Source organism: Alosa sapidissima, chromosome 14 (genome assembly GCF_018492685.1).
Source record: "Alosa sapidissima isolate fAloSap1 chromosome 14, fAloSap1.pri, whole genome shotgun sequence".
Lineage (NCBI taxonomy): Eukaryota > Metazoa > Chordata > Actinopteri > Clupeiformes > Clupeidae > Alosa > Alosa sapidissima.
This window is the reverse complement of record NC_055970.1, coordinates 17,712,270-17,724,975: the sequence shown is the minus strand read 5'-3', so window position 1 is coordinate 17,724,975 and position 12,706 is coordinate 17,712,270. Positions and strand designations below refer to the sequence as shown.

Genomic DNA, 12,706 nt, shown 5'->3' with positions numbered 1-12,706 from the left:
TTTAAGTGTAAAGTATGAACACTGATATGAATGAAAACATTTTATAATTGTTTCATGGGCTTTCAAGGAGACAAATTCAAGTAGCTGGGAATTGCTTCCATCAGTTAATTAATGATCAGGATATAGACAAAAGGCTTGGAAATGTCATGTGATCGTTAATGCTCCTGATGTAAATTAGCCTGCAATTTTGAAAGTAAGTAAACTAGAAAGATTATAACACTAATGTGTTAAATTAAGCCAGTTTCATATCTATACTTATATTTCCTTTTTGATAGTTGTGAGCATGGATGTATGTAATTTGGGTATACCAATCTAGGACTCCATTTTATATCTGTGTACTAAGCATTGCGACATGTACATACTCAACGTTAATTTGCAATATAGCCAAACCACCAAGAATATGCGAGTTCAAGCTGACTGAAATGCAACTTCTAATAGATTAAGAAACTAGATCGACAGTAACATAGTTGATCATTTCGAACTTTTATTACAAAAAGACACAAACAGAAAAGAGTGGGAACGTATTGCAAACTGACGTAATCCATTGTGTGATGGTCAATACAAGTGACCGCTGTTGTGTTGGACAGTCTCATGCATGTTTATTTCTCAAGGGGTGCGTAATTCAGCAGCTTCTCAATGAGGTCCACGTGAGACAGCAACATTCTTCGACAGCAGTATCTCTTCAGCCCAAGCGCGTCGAGAGCATCACTAGTGAGATATCATGAGAAAATATGACGTTAAATCACATAGGCACTGTTAGTCTCCGTTCAAATTTACGAATTACAAAAGGGAAGAAGCTTCGATAAACGTGGCTATCAGAATGAAACAGCCAAAGCAAACACTTACCCTTCTGTATATTCAGCCTGGAGCAGACCCAAATAAGCCTCCCATTTATTGCCAACGATTTTCCCACACGTGAAACACCGCACCGGAATAATCATTGTGTAGCTGTTAATGATTGATGTCAAAGAGAAAATAACGTATTTAAACACAAAGCCACTTGGTATCTACTTGAAACGACTGGATACTATATCCACCCGCTACTGTAACACATACTTTAACACCACTTCATAGAATTCAACAAAAGCAAGCTAACGAAGTTAGCGGATAACGTTAACTATTTCATAATATCAGTGTTGCCAATCGTTGAATGAAAATCTTTCTACTAATTCAGCCAGCTGGTTGTCACATAAATTAAGTGATTTCTTACTTTAGTACCGATATATTTCTAAAGATAGCAAGAAATGATTAAACACATATAAATAACGTTATTTACCAAGAGAGACCTCACGTTACTCTCGGTTAGCGTGCTTCAAAACACTGAGGTTTAACTTCCGGGTTGTCTTTGTGCAAATAAAAAAGGCAAACAAACGTAATTTAACACTGATGAATTAAACTCTTGAGATGCTACTGATAATAGAGTAATATTTATAAGATATACATACAGTTTTTTCCCCCTTGAAGACACGTCTTAACCCAACAAACATGAAGTTTGATTCATATTTCAGCGGAAATTGACCCCTCTGTATTATGTCGATTGGAACAGCCTAATCTACGGAGAGGCAGAAGGGCCATTATTTGCCATATGATTTGGTGATTTCACAATCTCTCTTTCTGCATTAACAGGCACAGAATAAGGCAAATAGTCGGATCGAGTTTAATTAAAGTTTTATTTTGCACGATCCCAGATATTGGATTGGAATCATGGTTAAGAAAGATTTGTGTTTTCAAAATTTGACCTTCAAGCCTGATTAAATGAATTCATAGCTCTGTCAATCTCATTTGACAGAATAAGTCATTTTTAAAAATGTTATTGTGGTAAGAAGGTCATCAATAACCACAAAGCATGTTGATAAATATCAGTCTGACAACAAATGTTTCATTTGTCTTTAATAAAGGACAAGCCATTAGAGCCACTTTATTAAGTGTGAGTTGGAAGAGGGCAGGAGAGCAAAGAGAGGCTACAGTGTAATAAAAAATAAAAGGCCTCTATGACCACCATTCTTGATTTATCATCACAGTCGAACTCAGTTCAGTACCACCACAAATATTGCAATCACCACTGTAGGCTAGTTATTGACAGAAAAGTTAGGCTATTCATCTGATTTCAGTCATAATCATCATCATCATCATCATCATCTTATCTGCAAAGAAATGTCAGAAAGAAAAAGTATTTAGGAATTATTGCATTTATACGCTCTTGAGAGAAAAAGAAAGCCTAAATAAAATGATCAGTGTCATAGGTTAAGTGATTTGTGTGGGTATTTTTGGGCTAGTTCTCCTTAATGCATTTGCGTATAAACCTTTGATGCAGTGGTCATAAACGACATGTAACTGCAGGGGGATAAGGAGTTCTTCAAATCCTTAGGATGACCAAAGGATGGTGACCAATTTCAGTTCTGATTTAAATGGTAGTAAAATCATGACATCTGGCCTATAACATAACCGGAAAACATAACATGAACATAATTAAAAAGGCAGCTTGTAGGTTTGGTCAAATAATAAAAGTGCTTCTTGACTCAACAGTGATATCATTTGAAGGACCGGGAAAAGAGGTTGTAAGCTTTCCTGTGCATTCTGTGTATCTTGTTTTACATTTGACAATTGCAATAGGCTACAACACTCAAAACAGAAGAACAAGATGCATACACAGATATGAAACTCTATGCCTTCAACATTGCATTAACATTTTTCTGGCCATTCTAAAGTCCAGGAATGTTTTATTTTGTGGACCCCATTGCATTTTGTGCACTCCTGCATTTCTAAAACAAGTGTCTGAACATAATGAATACAGTCTATGAGTCAGCAAGCAAGCCAGATCTACTTTAGAATATTTGCTTCAGTGTATCGTATAGTTGGAGAAACTCTGCTTTGATGTGACATCACCTTGTGGTAAACATAGAGAAAAAAACACAGAATAACTTTCATCTATGTACATGAGCTATACATATAAGTGCATGTTATTTTTATACAAACACAAGAAAACACAATGCATATATGGATTATATGGATTCATGCGCCTTTAGGCCACATATTGTAAAGTTGGTCATTTTTGAATAAGAGAAATCTTAAATCAATTGAAACTGTAAATGTATGGGATCAATATCTTTCAGTGTTCACATGAATGAAATTAGTTATATCTCAAGTGTTCTTCATATACATAAAGATATGCTTTCAACTAATAAAATATAAATTATTTACAAGACCTCTTTAGCACTGTGGGACTGAGGGTAACTCACAAAATAGTCTTGCCTTTGATTTCCATAACTTACACACCACACAAAATATCTTGGCACAGTTATGCTGAAAGAGAATATATTATGAACTGCCTTTCTTTCACAGTTTAAATATTTGAAATAACACTCGTTCTGGAAACAATTCTTGCCCATAGACATTTCGACACTTCACAGCCTTGCGTCTGTACGCACCTAATGCCACTTCTAACTGATATTATGCCCAGAGGATTGTGTAGTGTTTAACTTTTTAAACTTTTTAGTGTTTATGTAGTTATGAGTCACAAATAAAGCTAATTTGTTAAGATATCTATCATAACTTCACCACCAAATTAGACTTCAGCACTGAGGTGCTTTGTTTTCCAAACAATATATAGAAATGATATTAAATGCTCTGTTAAATGCTTTGTATTGAAGGCGCAAGGTCACATAAAGCATTTTCATGATTTGACTATGTCAACCCCAACTATTGACTCATGACACTATGTGATTGTGGAATGGATGAATGACTGGAAGTAGCATTTATATCAGAGGAGTTATGACTTTAAATTTAATTGTAAGAATGGAATGTGTTTGTGGAGAAGTTATGACAAGTAATGCTGTAACGTTGCAGCCAAGTAACCAATAAATTGTAAATGGATATTGGCAAGTAAACTTAACTTTGTCATGTTATAAATTGTTTTTGTTTGAAATTAAGAATTGAGTGTTCAGCTTTGGCCAGTAGTAAATCGCTCCTTGAGCAGGGTTGGGATAGTCTATCGTTAACTAGTGTTGCATTCGTTGTTGTGTCAATGGATGTATGTCACCACATGCATTGCTTTGACAGGTTGTGTAGGTTGGGAGACTGCAGGTGTCTACATCAGTGAACTGATCATCAATAAAACATAAGTATGTCCAAATGGACCCTTTCTAGGTTTATTATTGTTAATTTCATTGCTAAGCACAAAATCAGAACCGTGCTGAAATTAAGAAGCGCAGTGACTTCCCACCCCCCTTAAATATAAACACCAACTCTATGATAGTCTATGAACAGATCATTAGTATACCCATTCACCCCTCAACCTGCAGTAGAAAGCAGGTCAATTCTTCTTTGCCAATAAAATCACCCCAACCAGGATTGCCCCAAGGGCGATGACAGCTCCACCAATGAGGAAGGGCTTTAGGCTCTCTAGGGTACAGGCATCTGCGGCCTCAGCTCCTTCCGCTGCTCCCTCATCAGCCGCCGTCTCCTCTGCTGGCTTCTCTGGCTCAGTAGGGGCCACTGGCTCAACAGGGGCAGCAGGTGGGGCAGCATCGGGCTTGGGGGCTGCAGGCTCCTTCTTCTCTGCCTTGGAGCTGGGCTTCGGGGCCCCACTCTTTGCTTTGGCTTCCATGTGACTTTTCAAGCTGAGGTGGCCGAGTCAAGACTTAGTATCTGTCTCCAAGTGGGTGTGGCTAGAGACAGATGGAGAGAGAGAGAGAGAGAGAGAGAGAGAGAAAGAGAGAGAGATTTAGGTCATTTGATGCTTATTATCATGTTTTCAAAACATCAGTTCATGCATGAGAGGCCTTAGCCTTTCATGCACTGCAGAACATATGAATAGATTGAGTGAAGAAATCCACATTTGACCTTGAAATGGAGATGACATTATCTGCAGCGTTCAGTCACACTGCCATATGTTTTACTCATTTTGAGTTTAGGCTGGTTGCCAAAGTCACTGGCCTTTTAATCCCATATTTGGTGGAAATTCTCCAGGGTGTATGTGTGTGTGACAGACTGTTCCTGTCTGACTGTAGCCTACTCTAAGATAGCAGCTCACAGTTCCACCATTACAAAGAGGCCTCTGTCAGAGTTAGAGAGGAGTAATTCATTTCTGGACAGAACATCTTCTGATACCAGCGGTTGTAAAACCATGCATGAGTGTGTTAAAGATCTAGACTCGCACTGTGTCAGCAAGAAAGCCAGATACATCCCTGCAAAGCCCAACATTTTCTCTGCAACATGCCATGACTCATAAGCTTCTTCAATGGAGAGCAGGGGGGAGGGACAGAAAAGAGGAATATATGAAATAATTGTCTGAAACAAAGAGAGAAAGGGAGAAACAGAGGCACAATAATAAGGAAGAAGGAAAGAGGAAAAGATGCATCATGGTGTCTCAGTAAGGATGCATGTGTTACGCATTTAAAGGGGAGGCTGCACAGGCCATACCACCTCTCCGCATCCGAATCCCTGACCCTAACTCAAAATAACACCAAAATAGAAACACAAATGCATGTGACATACCTTCTTTTTCCTTCTTGTTGCTCTGTCTTTTATCTGCTTCGTCCAGGGCAAGGAGTGAAGTGATCCACATACAGCAGTTCCAGTTTTCAGTGGAAAAGGGCCTGGTCTGAATCTCAAGGAGACAGAATGGGGGAGAACAGAGTGATGGAGGACACTGGTAAGGGAGAGTGAGGAAGAGGGAGGGGAAAAGAGAGCCTGGGATGTACCATTTTCTCTGCAAATAGAGGGGGTTGCAGTATAGGTACAATGTGTATTTTCTGTGTTAAATCTGAGAAATCCTGTAATTCACTTACACCCAATATCCCAAAATTGAATTCAAGGGCTTAGCATTTAAGCATTTAACCCCTAATCCCCCCAGAAACATCCTTTAAACCACTAAATATGAAGTACAGGGAAGACAGGGTACATACACAATACAATAACATGGTTTAAAAGAGAGCACAAATTCAAAATCATATAATCCCTAAAGAAGAAATGTAAGGCGAGTGATCTTTCCTCAGCCAGCGTGATGATGCAGTTCTGCAGCTTACCTTATCCCGGATCAGTAACACCCTGATTAACATCTGTTAACTTACAGCACTGCCAGCTGCTGCATGCACATTTAATAAAACTTCGGGAGGATTTATAAAATATACCATGAGATTTGAAATAATCAAGAAAAATCACATCAAGAAAAATATGAAGGAGTTATTTATTCAGACTTGCAGACACCTGTGCAGTATTTGTTAGAATGGTGTCAGAATATTTATTTACTAACCATTCTAAAATCAGACATCACCTTTAAACATGTGTGGGGAAAAACAAACTATAATGGTGATGGTAACATCAGTAACTTTTAAAATCCTATGCTCTTGTTGTGTGTGTGTGTGTGTGTGTGTGTGTGTGTGTGTGTGTGTATTATCTGCTAATACAAACCCCTCCCCCCAGATGTTCTATTCCCGTAGAATAGTCAACTTGCCGGAAGAACCAAAAGTATATTTAAGAAATTAAATAGGTAAAGTAGCTTTGTGTGAGGTGTTATATCAATGCAGATTTATGTATCCTAGTTAGGCTATTGGGATAAAAATGCAATGTATGCTTATAAGCATGAACTTGTAGTCTATTGTTTGCACCATGGTGGCTGAAATACATTGTACTGTCTAGTTTGTAGCATTTTGTAACCTACTTTATTATTAATACATAAACAGCAGAGTGGAGGCACACCCTTCTAATTAAAATAGCATATATGAACCTCAGGATATGACGCAGCCCCACGCCCAATCTCTCTTTTTCGGAGACTCCACACTATTCACAAAGCCCATGGAACGCAATCCAGCCGCCTAGCTGTGGTTTTCCCTGATAGAGAGAAAGCGCAAAGACTTACGCAAACATCGCAGGTCCAAGGGGAGTTGTGGTAACTCAAAGGATGACGTAAACTACGCGATTTGCGCAACCATTTTTCGGGAGCTATCCCTGCTGCCGGAGATGGGAACGAGAATACCCTCTCAGTTTCTTTTCCTATAAAAAATGCGTAAAGGAGGGGTAGTCTATACGGCAACCAATTTCTCTGGATCTACTACTGCTGGATACACAGGCTGCCTGGCAAGGGCTTCGGGAGTTAGGCTACTCTGTTAGTTAATACGTTGATGATGAAACATTAGGGTATGTAATTCAAAATTTTAAACGGAGGTCTATGCGACGTGTTCGCAATATGTTACTACCTGTCAGGAATCGATTTCGTTGACTATTAGACAGAATGATTTGACAAACTCGTTACTCGTAGCCTATTGCCATGAAAAAACACGCACGATCTAGTATCAACGACGCATTGGAGTGTGCCAGAGAAACGAATGTCTGACTACCAAATCCTTGGAGCTGACTGTGTCCGCTGGGACGTATTGAAATGACACAGCCTCATAGCTCCGCGGAATTGCCTGACCTGAATTCCTGAGTGTCAACCCGTCAATTGGGGAACTGGGTGCATTAGGGTACGTGTTGGTGATTCGTTTTCATAGAAGAAGCACTCCGTTCGGTACGACACTGGCAGCAACGCCTTGCTTCTGGTCGGCCCAGGGAGTGAACTGAGTTGATAAGCGGAGGATGGGAGAGCGAACAGAACCGTATCAGTGGGTCTCGGGAGGACACCGTCATAGTACAGGTAAGCGACCTGCTTGTTTTAGAGAGGGGGAGGGGTGTCAGTTGGCCAGTTGAGTAGACAGGACCTTGTCAATTGAGTGAGTGAATGAATGAATGTGCAGTCTTTCAATGGAATCATTAAGCACTGGTCGCAGAGTCAAAACATCTGTCTAAAAGGCCTAATGATGTTGCGTAAATTCCGTGCAGATACAGGTGTTTGCGTGTGCATCTGCATCCGTGCTTTCCTGTTATTGTGACGGAACAGAAATCCAGAACCCTGAAATTAGCACTGTAACCTACCTCTATAGGCCTATTTCGTAAACGATAGCCTACTGTAACGCAGCAATGCTCATGCTCCTCCACAAAACACATATTTATGTGTAACATATAATAGCCTTTCCCCACCGCCCAGGAAATTGAGATAGCTGTCAAGTTGTTCTGTCATGCTGGGCGCCTTGTCTTTACAAAGGATCACATGCACGAATAATGCCAACGCCCCTTCGCTGCTAGTAGACTACAAGCCATACAGCTTAATTTGAACAAGCAAAATGTTAGTTTGACCAAGATGTCTACGTTGCCTTCGTTCATGTGGCTCATCCTCTGGATCCGAGGTAGGCTGTGTGTGTGTGTGAGAGAGAGAGAGAGAGAGAGAGAGAGAGAGAGAGAGAGAGAAACGGACAGAAAAGGGTTCTGTACAGTAGGGAGTATGCACAGTAGGGAGTATGGTGGTGGACACCATCACTTGCCTCCGTGATGTACATACTTAGAGATTGGATTTCCACTTTAACCTGGGAAAGAGATAGAGAGGGGGGGGGGGGGGTTATGGACATCAGCTTTTTACTGAACATCCATACAGATCTCAGAGATATGACTGGTTTCTAATGAAAGTCCTTAAAGCTGAGATGTAGGCCTAAGCTGATTTACATCATCTCATAAGTGTACATTGCGTCCACAGGATGCTGACTAATGGAGCCTAAGTGGCTCATCATGCCCATGAGTATCAACAAGAACGCATGGTTTTCACATATGGACAATTGACTGTCCGGAAATGTTTCAGTATCATCCAAGACTTTAAGAGGGAATTTACTACTGTTTATGACTTGTTTGTTATATCACAATGCATGCACAAGCAGAGTTGGGTATGTTAACCATTCATTCATTCATTCATTCATTCATTCATTCATTCCATAGACCCGTTTGTTAGCAAATGACAAATACTGAGAAAAGTCTCAGTGCTCAGAGTAAGATGAAACATGCAGAATGGCAATGATTCAGTTATAGAAATTATTCATACAAAAAAACGTTGATATAAACCCTAGCTGCACATGCAGGATACTGCAACTAACACGTTTACAACTATGCATATAATCAGTTAAATAAAGGATATTTCTGTCAAAAAGTTAGCCGATAATACAGTGCAAGGCATTATGACACTAGCCTTGCTTTGGACGTTCCTATGTACGGATACATATGGTGAGAAGATTGTAGGTGTCTTGACACCTTCCACCTCCCAGCTGCAATAACTCAAAACTGTGTATTACATCTCAGGTCGAGGGTTGACGCCAGTAACCATTGTTGGTTTGGCATCCAACCCCTCCTTGTGGTAGTGATGAATGTCGGAGTGTATTCTTGTCAGCTGGACATATTTTCCTCAACAAGCATTGAACATTCACACAGCAGCACACACACATGTTCGAGGGTCATCATAGTGAAAGTACTGTTTACTTATTAACAGGGGACACAGTGTAAGGAAACTGCAGGTTGTTAGCTTAAGCTCAAGTCCTTCTTTATCTATGAATAGGACATAAGAGTATAACACATAAGAGTGTTTTTACCATGGTGAATTACTGTAGTGGCCTACAAACCTGTAGCAGTGGACTAGTGTATGGGCAGTTTCTATGGATTGTGGAGATGTCCAGATTTTCTGGCTACGGGCCAGAGGTGAATATTTCAGTACATACTTAAGGCCAGCGCCCACTGGCGGCGTCCGATGCGACCAAAGTTTAGAAAATAGTTCTATCTCTTGAGCATCAAATCAATAGATGCGAATGTCGCTTCCGGGGGGCATTGGCCTTTAGTGGCCACATGTGTCATTCCAACAGGAAGGGGCAATAGTACCTATCAGAACTCTTTTATACTCCCGTAAGTCACTGTGTGCTCTGTGGTGCGGATGAATATGAATAACTAGGGGTTGGGGAGTTGAATGAATATTTTAAAAGATGTGTTAAAAAATAATAGGTCAGTTTTTACTTGTTAGTGTGAGGAACTGAGATTGGCCTTGCTCTGCGAGGCCAAGCAGAACAGTTGGTAAATCAGACTTACTAAACCAGGCAAGGAGATTTGCAAAAAGCCTGAACTATTTTCTTTTTTCCACATTCTTCAGTCATTTCCACATTACCAGTACTACAGATGAAAACAGACCAAGTTGTGGCATCTGTACCGTCTTCTTTTGTCAGAGCTATATTGCAGTAGAATTGAAATAAAAGTGTTTCCTCTTCATCATGATTAACAGCTCTCTAGATCAACCAAGCCCTTCTCCTTTGACATTGTCCAGTGAGCTCAGGTGTCTTCTGGCAATACCAGGCTTGTTGAGCTTGCCCCCGTCCCTTATAATAGTTTTTTTAGGGAGTCAAACTTGACTCCCTAACTTGAACTTGAAGATGAGAGTTTTATCCTTTCTCATAGGTCATCTACATTTTGTTTCTGTGTGAAGGGGAGTGGTGAGGACAGGCCAGGCCCTCGTTTTACTTTTTTAGTCTCATGTCTTTAGAGTTTACAGAAAGCAGGTGACCTTTTCAGGAGTGCCCCATGTTTGTTGTAGAAATTGGTGAAGACGTAAAGGTGTAAAGGCATAAACGTTATTTTAGAATTTCTTTAAGCCCAACTCAGTTATCCAGACTTAATCCATAAGAGATGCAGCGATTTCTAAAGATTTTCTTGAAGCGTTTGTCACAAACTGTTGATTGTAGAGATGCACTGATTGATCGACTGGTTACCGGAAATGGCCGATTTTCATATGATCGGCCATGACCGGCGACCGGTGTGTTTGCGTGATACTCCCACTTATCCCTCGCCCTCCCATAATGCATATGCATCAATGACTATGGAAATATGTTCCATGGCAGCATGTTTAAATGTATCGTGAAAATTGTTTTTGTATTTTTAGTAGGATATTGGATGTGAGGAGGAAAAAAAGGTTGTTCCATAACACAGTGCATTTAGTAGTGTGTGAATGTCCAACACTGTCAGCTGGAAAGATAGAAAATAAATATTTGTGTATGCTGTAATGTGGTGAGAAACAAATGAAATTGGAATCGGCTAAAATTGGTATCGGCAGGTCAAAATCTATGAAAAGTTGGAAATTGGAATCGGCCCAGAAAATTGCAATCAGTGCATCACTAGTTGATTGGCAGTCTGTTGTCAAAACAATGGATTTGTTTTTGGCTAAACTCAGTTCAATAGCAGCAGTCATCTAAACTGAGGGGCGGAATACTTGAGGAATTATGTTGGGAGGAGTGGTTATAGTCTATATTTGTCATATTAATTTAAATTTGAGGGTCTTTCCAAACCACCATGACAAACAAAACAACCAAGTGAAATAATTCAGCATTTCAATACTGATCAAAATGACCCTCTCTCTATATATATGTATATATATATATATATACATATATATAACCAAATAAAGCATCTTGAGATTGAAAGATGTTAATCTTTACAAAGCTATTTTGTTCCTTTATTTGTATACAAACTCTACGTTATTATGTCTATAAGACTAAAATATATGATAATGACGGCCTAAAAATATATGATAATCTGTGGGTGTGCAACATAGAGACTTTGTTTTGGCAGCAACAATCATTGTTTTTAATTGTTTTACTCTAATGACTAGTGAGTAAATATTTTTTGACGCTATCACTGATATTTCCCTTCAGGGTGTGGTGGTCCAGAGGGGTGCCACCTTTCCTTGTGAATACGCAACAAAGAGTTTCAAGGAACACACCAGGTTTTTCACTGGAAGTGGGTTAGGCCAGTTAGCCCATCGCTAGCCTATAGCCAAAAAAACGCTATAACTGAATTATGCTAAGCTAGGCTAAATGTGTCAGACAGAGAAGAGCAGGGTAGGCCTATGCATGATCTTATCTAACTCTTGGGTAGACGGAACATGAGCTAAGTTCCCCTAAAGTTGTCAATCTTTAAAGTCTGAATCATTCTTGCTAGAATGTTTTTAACCCATCATGCCTAAGAGTAGTTGTTTTAACCTTCAGTATTGGGATAAATCTGTTTGAAATAGCATAGGCTATGTGAAACAAGGGAAAGAGGCAGTGCTAGGATGGTTGCTCTGTTAGAGTGCCAGCTGCTACCTCATTCTTAGGCTGAAATGTTGTGTTTGCCCAATACAAGAAATGCTTATGAGTTTAGGCCTAAATAATGATGATCAGCGTTCAGTGGTCACCTCTCCTACTCTGTCCCCATGTGAGATACAGATAGAGTTGTTATTGTCCACAATGGAATTTGTTGTTGCAGTCTGTACAAAGCCTCACAACACTACATACATACATACACATACATACATACACAGGCAAATTAACACCTGACCACAACCTTTCTGCTTTCCCTCCCCAACAGCTTGAGGTCCATGTCCCAATTTACATGTATGGTTTACGAGCTGTAGCTTTTACGGCTTTTCTAATAGCCTGCTGACATTTTTGTGTGCATTGAAGCTTTCTTAGACACAGGCATTATCTCTCTTTTTTGGTGTAATCTTGTCTCTACCAAGCCAAAGCCAGTGAAGGGAAATATTTGGTGATTTCCTGATAGTTTCTGAGTTCCTCAAATAGTTTATTTGGTTGTGTTGGTTGCATCATTTGACAGTTCTCCTGTCTCGTAATTTTTTTAGTGGAATGTTGATGTTTATGTTGATGCTTCCATATTGGTTATGTAGGCCCTAAGGGATAATGGATGACACGGTGGTCTGTTCACAGAAGTTAATGCAAGGTCGTGGTTGTAAAACGGCCCCGACTCGAAGCGGAGGGCCGTTTAAACCTCGTAAGTGCATTTCTGTGAACAGACCACCGTGGAGTCCATTATCCCG

At 39.9% G+C, this 12,706-nt stretch overlaps 2 protein-coding genes and 1 long non-coding RNA gene across 7 annotated transcripts in view; 1 reads left to right on the top strand and 2 right to left on the bottom strand.

The window, feature by feature from the left end:
* Positions 1–464: 464 nt before the first annotated feature.
* polr2l (RNA polymerase II, I and III subunit L) lies at positions 465–1,557 on the bottom strand. 2 transcript variants are annotated; one of them, XM_042061696.1, is made up of 4 exons: positions 1,446–1,557; positions 1,277–1,343; positions 847–948; positions 465–708 (listed from the first exon to the last, which is right to left on the bottom strand). In XM_042061696.1, exons 3-4 carry the CDS (start codon positions 939–941, stop codon positions 600–602), a joined length of 204 nt encoding a protein of 67 aa, XP_041917630.1. In that variant the 5' UTR covers positions 942–948; positions 1,277–1,343; positions 1,446–1,557; the 3' UTR covers positions 465–599. The 2 variants fall into 2 exon arrangements, with proteins under 2 accessions (XP_041917630.1, XP_041917631.1); XM_042061697.1 differs by lacking the exon at positions 1,277–1,343 and having other exon boundaries at positions 1,446–1,545.
* Positions 1,558–1,651: 94 nt separating this feature from the next.
* Positions 1,652–5,793, bottom strand: LOC121682364. The gene is made up of 2 exons (XR_006022535.1): positions 5,497–5,793; positions 1,652–4,667 (listed from the first exon to the last, which is right to left on the bottom strand). It is a non-coding gene; the product is annotated as an uncharacterized LOC121682364 (long non-coding RNA).
* Positions 5,794–6,798: 1,005 nt separating this feature from the next.
* dagla (diacylglycerol lipase, alpha) overlaps positions 6,799–12,706 on the top strand; it is a 39,799-nt gene continuing 33,891 nt past the window's right edge. For 2 of the 4 annotated variants that reach the window (XM_042061512.1, XM_042061508.1), the window contains exons 1-2: positions 7,921–8,222; positions 8,567–8,750. In XM_042061512.1, the coding sequence (XP_041917446.1) occupies positions 8,707–8,750 (44 nt within the window). In that variant the 5' untranslated portion in view covers positions 7,921–8,222; positions 8,567–8,706. Of the gene's footprint in view, positions 7,634–7,920; positions 8,223–8,566; positions 8,751–12,706 lie in introns of those variants that run through there. The other 2 variants (XM_042061509.1, XM_042061510.1) reach the window with 2 other exon arrangements.

Coding starts and splice junctions, on each gene's coding strand:
- polr2l (XM_042061696.1), bottom strand. CDS start 941: ATGATTATTCCGGTGCGGTGTTTCACGTGTGGGAAAATCGTTGGCAAT. Junction 709..846: donor CAGGCTGAATATACAGAAGG/GTAAGTGTTTGC, acceptor ATATCTCACTAG/TGATGCTCTCGACGCGCTTG.